This window comes from Aegilops tauschii, chromosome 3, assembly GCF_002575655.3.
Source record: "Aegilops tauschii subsp. strangulata cultivar AL8/78 chromosome 3, Aet v6.0, whole genome shotgun sequence".
In the NCBI taxonomy this organism is placed as follows: Eukaryota; Viridiplantae; Streptophyta; class Magnoliopsida; order Poales; family Poaceae; genus Aegilops; species Aegilops tauschii.
In genome coordinates, this window is record NC_053037.3 from 426,501,019 (window position 1) to 426,509,605 (window position 8,587).

The window sequence follows — 8,587 nt, forward strand, 5'->3', positions numbered from 1 at the left end:
AAAATGCTAATCAAGCATTGGAAAAAAATGTTGAACAAGTGTTTGAATAATGTTAATCAAGCATTTGAAAAATACCAAATATGTGTAGAAAAAATGTTGACATATTCAAAAAATGTGAAATCTTGTTATTTTAAAACTACTCCCTCCGTGGCATAATATAAGACATGTATTAATCAAACATTTGATAAAATTTTAAATAGTGTGTGTAGGAAAAATGTTGACCAAGTGTTAAAAAAATGTTAGTCTTATATTTGAAAATTGTTAATCAACCATTTCAAAAATGTTTAAGATGTGTATTAGAAAAAATGTTGACCACATATTAAAAAATGTTAAATTTTATTGAAAAAATGTTAGACATTTATTAGAAAAATGTTGTGACATATACGAAAATTGTAGAATGAAACCAAAAGAAACAAAGAAGACTCAAAATAAAAATGAAAAGAAAAAAAACAGAGATGAGATGAGAAAACCAAACAAGAAACAAAGAAGACGAAGAAGAAAACGAAAAAAACCGAGGAAAAACAAGAAAGAAAGAAAGAAAACGGAAGAAAAAATTAAAAAAATGGGGAAAACAAAATAAAGAAAAAAACAATGAGACTAGGGAAAATCGGTGAAACAAAATCAAAAAAACCTGGAAAACGGAGAAGAAATAGTGAAAACCCCGCTCGATTTGAATTAAGTAGGTCGCTAGTTTAGCATGAACGCGACTGCTCGTGCAATCAACCAGTAGAGCAAGGTTTGAATCCTCCCAGCGCGTGTTTCCTTTTTGTCTCCCTATTGCTTTTAATTTCCGCTATTGGGCAAGCCCGTTACTATACAGTTCGACACTAGAGATAGTTTCGCCTGGCTTAATGCGAGATAGTCGCCGCATCACCTCGCACACATTCTTGTTTTTTTATTTTATTTTGTCCTTTGTGTGAACTCTTAATGGGTCGGCCCAGTAGAACGACATATAAGAGATCTCTAAAATCACTAATTAAGGGATACCCCTTGTAAAGATCACTTCGACGTTTCCAAGTTGCAACATGCGTCACTTGTCGCAACCTGTTAGTTTTCCTTTTTTTTTCATAGATTCGTTTATCTCAAACGTTTTATCTCTTAAACCATACGTCCTAATCGCGAACCGTTTTCACCATTGGATTTCTCGTGTTGAGATTTTTGAAATCAGATCCCATGTTAATAGGATTTGACGAACTCTTTTTCATGAAAAAAACAGAAAAAATAAGAGAAAAGGAAACCAAGCCGGAAGCCTGGTTTTTTCTTTTTCGAGAGGCATAGTTGTGTCGTTCCTCGAAGCAAATATGTGTCTCACGAGAAGCAAATCGGGGCCTCTCGTGAAAGAACAAAAAATAGTGTTTTTTTCCTTTCGCGTGAGGCAAAGTTGTGCCTCTCGCGGAAGCAAATTTGTATCTCTATGAGAAGCAAATCTATGCCTCTCGCGAAAGATTTTTTTTTTGTTTTTTCACTTTTCTATGAGGCATACCTAAGCCTCTCATGGAAGCTAAACTGTGCCTTCACAAGAAGCAAATATATGCCCCTCGAAGAGGAGAAAACACTTTCTTTTTCTCTTTCCAAGAGACACAACTCTCATGAAGTACACCTGTGCCTCCACGAGAAACAAATTTGTGCCCCTCGCGAAAGAAAAAATTCATTTTTTCTTTTTCGAGAGGCGCAGTTGTGCCTCTCGTGAAAGCAAACCTGTGCCTTCAAAAAAAGAAAATATGTGCCTCTCGCGAAAGAAAAATGTTTTTTTCTACGCAGAAAAAGTTTTTTTTAAACCTAGGGAAACCCGGCAAAAACAAAAAGCCAAAAAACCGAAAAAATCATCAAAAACCCGAAAACATGTGCAAAAAAATAAAATAATTCATGGAAGCGCCCAGCACGTGACACATGGCGGCGGAGCGACAAAGTGACCCTTAAGGGTCTCTCGCAAGGGGTACCCTACAATTTCTTCTTTTTTTGAGAATTCTCGTAACCTTTATTGATGAAAGTTTAAAGGTACAAGAACTTGGTCGAGGGAACACCTAACCACAAATGCCGACCTGAATCTAGATTATAGGCATACTTGGCTACATTATGAGCCTCAAAATTAGAACTCCTATTTTCATGAATGAAAGTACAAGACTGAAACTCTTTCGCCGTGAAGCAAATCTCCCGGATTAGTGCCGCATTGTTCCCACCGCTTTGTTGATGGATTTCTTTGATGAGTGCCTGACAGTCGGACGCGGCGTGCAGATGATTGAGGTTAAGGTCAGCAGCTAGTGCAAGTGCTTCCCTCACCGCATATGTTTCAAGTAGCAGAGGATCCCTAGCATGCAATACCAAGGCTGAACAACCAAGGTAGTTTCCTGGTTGGTCGCGACAGATTGCCGCTGCTACTCCCCGCAGACCATCGAGGGCAACCGCACTGTCAGCATTGAGTTTGACCATATTCCCTGGAGGAGGAAGCCATCGCTGCACCATATTCCCCCGTTGTCCCTCAGTCGGCTAACCTGCCTTGGCGTCTCACACACGGACAAATCATGCAGATAAGATTCCACAAGAGCATTAGTTTTGGGGGGCTTTGGAATATTGATTCATGTACTTGTTGGCGCAAACCCGGAAACCATACGCACAAGATAACCCAACTCGAGCACGAACTCAAAGCAATGGCGACGAACGCCGCGGCCGCAAACCGGCCTGTATCTTGGCAACCTTTATCACTGGGTTTTGGCACTTCGACAACATGATTACACGACCCCTTTTAAAGGCTACGGCAACGCAACAGCCAAGCAGTCCACTCCAGCGATCTTCATGCGCACGAACGCCCTGGCGATCCGGTCTTCTCTCGTTCGTGAGCCATCTCCTCATCCACGAGACCCAGGCGCCATCTTGACCGCGAGCCATCCTGCTGCTGCACTCCGCAACTGACGCGCACTGCCAACAACCTGGCAAGGTGCCCAACTGACGACACCGACATGCAGCCGAGCCAGAACATGCACACACAACGCTCTGGTTCGACACAGACTCAAACTCACACGTCCATGCATGCCGCTAGCCTGCAGCATTCTTGCACATACACACGCGACGCACACAAGTCGGACAACGCCCATACAATGCATGGTTTATTGCTAACAGTACTGCCTTCCTTCTCGCATACCAGATCGCCCAAAGCGTAACCACCATCCTAGTGAACTGATGATGACTGAGCTCCTCATTTAAATCAAATATCCAATTTTTTGCAACTGGTTGTCTGTTCTCTGTCATTGTTACTACCAAGTCATCATCTGAAAGGGCCCATGTGCACTGGGCCATTGTATGTTGTACATTTTTTAATACAACAGGAAAAAGATTTATACATGTTCAAATAAATTCAAGTAGATGATTAACAAAAAACTCAAATATTGGTTGCAATTTTAAAAAATAATCATAATTAAAAAAAATGTTAATGCAATTTTAAAAGAGAAAAGAAGAAAGGAAAAAAGAAATAGAAAAACCAAGTAGAAACCAAAGAAAAAATGAACAAAAAAAAGATGAGAAAAAACCAAGCATAAAGAGAGAAAAAGAGGGAAAATCAGTGTGGAAGCTTCTGAAAACCGAGAAAAGAAGCTTCTGAAAGTTTCAAAGAACATTTAGCTAGAATTACACGTGCGGGGGGTGCGATCGTGATCGATCGAGAGCCTTTATTAGGCCGGCCCACTTGATAACTGACAAAATAGCACATAGGTGCCGCGTAAGGGATGGGTTATATTCTGCACCTTAAGTGTTAAAGATCATTTGGCCCACACGCGGCATGGAATCACCTAATATGTGTCATGGTTTTCTTGGGAAAATGTTATCTGGCATCTGTTCACATTTTTGCACTTTCCAATGAACCACTCCCCTACAGTTCAATCTCGTCTTACGGACCTTGGCACGATCTTGAAGCGACATCAGCTTCACAGATTTGTTCATGTAGGCACCAATTGCAGTGAGCGACCTTAGCTAGTGTATCCCCCTACCCGCTCTATCTTCACCACTCTCTCATATCCCTCCTCCCACTCGCAGAGACATCCTCTCTCGTCGTAACTAAGGCTCTCCCGACGAGGTGCCCGACGATTGCTAGTATTTCCCGGCACTTCTCCATGTGTGCGGTGCGAGCGGAGGGGGGTTGGGCTCAAGGCGGTGTTAATGGTTGGGGGCATGGTTGTGGTGGCGGGGGCCACACATTTTCGTTATCGCCATGGGGACTGCATGTCGTGGTCACCAGGGATACATGGTGGTCGGGATGCGATGCGCGTGGACTAGCAAAAGGCCTCGCCGATATCTCCTGGGTGTTTTTCCCTGCGTGCGCTGCCGGTTCTATGCAAGCACCTGGTCATGAGTTCCAGGTGAACGCCTAGGTTTCCGTGCTGGATATACCTGGCAATGGCTATGTTTTATGTCGTTAACTTGTTGAAGGCATTGCTCGGATATGCTCGGATTGGTTCTTTAGGGTGAAAATCTAGATTCCGACCTCGTGTGGTTGGATGCGGTGACGGCGACGCTTAAGCGTCGCTTCCGTCGTAAAGGCATTGTTGTTGAAGAATCTCGTCGTCGGTGTGATGTCATGAGGTGGTTGGTGCGGATATGGTAATTTATGTAGTTTGCAGATCACGGATCAGATTGCTTTGGTTTTTTTTCCTAGCCTATGCATAGTTTTGGTCTTGTATGATTTTACTATGAGTGTGTGTGTGTTTTTGTACGTTTGTAATGGTTGTGTGCATCTTAACTATATAGAGACCGGTTATGTGCTCATTATGTTTTGTATTATTTTGATGCTTCATTTTACGCAAATAAAATCCATCATTTATCAAAAATGTGGATAAACCACCACCAATCGTCGGAGTGGCACGGTGTGGCTGGTGCACACACCGGGGTATTATTACATGCGTATGCAGTATGCTACTCCCTCCGTTCCAAATTACTCGTCGTGGTTTTAGTTTAAATTGAACTAAAACCACGACGAGTAATTTGAAACGGAGGGAGTAGCTACTAGAAATCACACTAGTTTGAAACTTAAACTGACCGTGCAGCTAATTAGAAAGAGCAGGCTAGCTAGCTTTTCACTGCCCCGTATGCATGTGCGCGTGCTACGTTCATTCACGTTTTTGTCAACCTGCAAAGAAACTGAGTGTGCCACCTCGTTGCCAAAGAGGGTATGGGTGCTTCGCGGACGCAACTTCGCGGTAGTTTCCTTTCTCACTGCCATTGCCATGAGATGAACCGGACTCTCCTCCCTGTGTGTGTGTGTGTGTGTGTGTGTGTGTGTGTGCAGCTCAGGCCGCGGCTGCTCGACACGTAGTGGGTGTTGAGGCAGGCCCACGCCGATCGAGTTGCTTTGCTTCTCTCTCGCTGCTGCTGCGCTCCTCGCGGCTCGGGCACTTAAGCAGGAGCCGCTCCACCACTAGCGTGGTCGTTGCGCTCTGTAGTTGTTGCTCGAGCCCCTTCAGAAGGAACCACACCAAGCTAGCAAGCTAGGAAGAACCTCCCTCCCGTGCATCTGACCAGCAAGTGACGGTGAGTCCCCTCCATCTGCGGCCGTCCTGCTATTCTTTCCTTCTTCCTCTTCTTCTTCTTTTTCTTCTTTCATGTTGAATGGGGACATGAAATTAGAGAAGAGGAACCTAACCATAAGTTGTTGCTGATCTCATGATCTCCTCCTACTGCTACTCCTACCTAGCTTGGATCGATGTCCATGGACGGCAAGACCCCTGATCTGTTGGGTGAATAAGCCGCGGCGGTGCACTGGGCTCGACTGGCGTGTGTATGGGCGCGAGCCGGACGCGTCGGGTGCACCGGGTCCGCGGGGTTGGTGTGTGTGTGTGTACGTGTGGTGCACGGGGTGACCGTGCGGGTAGACACCGTGCATGTGTGTGTGTGTAGACTAGGTCAGGACATGATCCGAGCGCAGCGGGGGCGCGTGATCGTTGAGGGCTCGGCGCAGGGCGCGCGCGCGGAGCGCGTCGCGGGGCGTGCAGAGCGGGCCGATCAGAGCGCGCGAGTGGGCAGGAGCGAGTGGGTCGTTGCCCAGCTTAGCCCGCGTATAAAGCTCACGGAGGTGATCATTGTACTGGGTGGTGTGTGCTGAGTTCGAGCTCAGGGAAATTGGCGTTGTTGCGCCGGGAAAAACCACCGTGTCTCCGTGTCCTTCTTCCTCTTCTGATCTTCTTCTTCTCGTTGGTTCGAGCCACGGCGTCACAGAGAGAGTAGAGAGCTAGGGCGAGGGCATAGCCACGGCAACAACAGTTGGCATCAGAGCCACGTTCTGGTCAGGGCGCGCCGGCGATGTCGATCGTCCCGTACGCTGGCGGAACAGGCGGGTCGCTGGCGGAACAGGCGGGTCGCTGCCGCAGTCGGTGCCACTGCTCACCGGCGACAACTACACGACATGGTCGATCAAGGTGGAGGCGAACCTTGATGCGGCCGGGCTGTGGGAGGCGGTGGTGGTGCCGGAGGACGCGGTGGCGGCCGTCATCGCGAAGAAGGACAAGCCTGCGCGCGCCTACCTGCTCGGTGCACTCGCCGAGGACCTTCTGCTGCAGGTCGCGTCGAAGAAGACGGCGGCCGAGGTGTGGGCGAGTTTGAAGGCCAGGTTTGTGGGCGCGGACCGCGTGCGCGCGGCGCGGCTCGGCACGGTCCGGGGGGAATTTGAGCTCCTGCGCATGGCGGAGTCACAGTCCCTGGACGCGTTCGCCGGGAGGCTTGGTGGCATGGCGGCGCGCTACGCGGCGCTGGGCTCGACCCTGGAGGACGCGGCGCTTGTCAAGAAGCTGCTCGACTCGGTGCCGAACCGTTTGTACGCGGCGGTGGCAGGGATCGAGCAGTTCTGCGACGTCGGCACGATGCTGTTCGAGGACGCGTTGGGGCGGCTGAAGGCATTTGACGAGCGGCTGCGGCGACGCGATCAGGCAGGCGGCGAGGGCGCGGACGGGCAGCTGCTGTACACCGCGGCACAGTGGCGTGCGCGCGAGCGGCGTCGGAGCGGTGCACGCGGAGACGACGACGACGACGTGCGCAGCGAGGCGTCGCGCTTCGGCGGGAACCGGCGCGGTCGCTGCTACAAGTGCGGCGAACGGGGGCATTTCAAGCGCGAGTGCCCGCAGCTCAAGAAGGCGCCGGCGGCGGAGCGAGCCCTGCTCGTGGACGATGTCGAGGACGCCGGGCTGCTCTGAGCCGCGGCTTAGGGCGCGAGTGTTGGGTGAATAAGCCGCGGCGGTGCACTGGGCTCGACTGGCGTGTGTATGGGCGCGAGCCGGACGCGTCGGGGGCACCGGGTCCGCGGGGTTGGTGTGCGTGTGTGTACGTGTGGTGCACGGGGTGACCGTGCGGGTAGACACCGTGCATGTGTGTGTGTAGACTAGGTCAGGACGTGATCCGAGCGCAGCGGGGGCGCGTGATCGTTGAGGGCTCGGCGCAGGGCGCGCGCGCGGAGCGCATCGCGGGGCGTGCAGAGCGGGCTGATCAGAGCGCGCGAGTGGGCAGGAGCGAGTGGGTCGTTGCCCAGCTTAGCCCGCGTATAAAGCTCACGGAGGTGATCATTGTACTGGGTGGTGTGTGCTGAGTTCGAGCTCAGGGAAATTGGCGTTGTTGCGCCGGGAAAAACCACCGTGTCTCCGTGTCCTTCTTCCTCCTCTGATCTTCTTCTTCTCGTTGGTTCGAGCCACGGCGTCAGAGAGAGAGTAGAGAGCTAGGGCGAGGGCATAGCCACGGCAGCAACATGATCTGCTGCCTCTGAGCGCGGCCAAGAAGAAGATCCGCGATGGCGTCCCGCTGGTCTGCGCATGGGCGCTCATCAACACCTTCAGCACAGCAGTCAGCTACGTAGCCGTCGACTACATCCCCGTCTCGTGCAGCCAGGTAACCACCCACCAGTGTACTACCCCTCCGATACTTGACATTTCGACCGATCCATCATGCGCCCTCTGCACTGCAGTCCTCCTTCATTCTGCCGTGCATAGAGCTGACGGACGCGGAGGAAGCCAGAGTAATCGCCCTCTCCATCGGGATGCTGTGCTGCGCCCCATTACAGGCGGCCGCCGCGGCGCTGGCGCTGCTGCTCCCATGCCGCCGTCGCTCTGCCCGCCGTGCCCTCGTCTACCTCGCGCTCGCGGTCACCGTCCTCTTCCATTGCATGAGCGCCAGCACCGTCTGGATCTTCCTCGCCGCCGACCCAGGATACATCTTCGGCAGGATCTACTTCACTGCGGGGTTCTGCTTCATCGTGGTGTGCGACCTCCTCAGCTTCCGGGCCCTCCTGGGAGGTGATGGGTGGGGCATGAAGTACGTGGCCTATTTCTTCTGATCATGTTCGTGGATCAGCCCACCAGGTACTGATGAGAGCGTAGAGTATGCATTCATTCTGCTGTGACGATTGATGGAGTGGTGCCGTATCTAGTGCAGTGTTAATATCCAGATCGACTCTACTAGTTAATTATATTACTCCATTTGGGCAATGCTCGCTGGCTATATAATTAGACTGGATGGATTGTGGTTATCTAGGATGTATTCGACCTTAATTTTCTCTATGTGATTGTTAGACATGAGTTATATGCTATGCTGGTGAAATTGTTGGTGCAGTGTATGTATA

At 50.2% G+C, this 8,587-nt stretch overlaps 1 protein-coding gene across 2 annotated transcripts; it reads left to right on the top strand.

Annotated features, from left to right (window-relative positions):
* Positions 1 to 4,415: 4,415 nt before the first annotated feature.
* Positions 4,416 to 8,186, top strand: LOC109748909 (uncharacterized). 2 transcript variants are annotated; one of them, XM_045234932.1, is made up of 3 exons: positions 4,416 to 5,517; positions 5,681 to 7,857; positions 7,934 to 8,186. In XM_045234932.1, the coding sequence occupies exon 2, from the start codon at positions 6,663 to 6,665 to the stop codon at positions 7,170 to 7,172; it is 510 nt and encodes a 169-aa protein (XP_045090867.1). In that variant the 5' UTR covers positions 4,416 to 5,517; positions 5,681 to 6,662; the 3' UTR covers positions 7,173 to 7,857; positions 7,934 to 8,186. The 2 variants fall into 2 exon arrangements, with proteins under 2 accessions (XP_045090867.1, XP_045090866.1); XM_045234931.1 differs by having other exon boundaries at positions 4,416 to 7,857.
* The last annotated feature ends 401 nt before the right edge of the window (positions 8,187 to 8,587 follow it).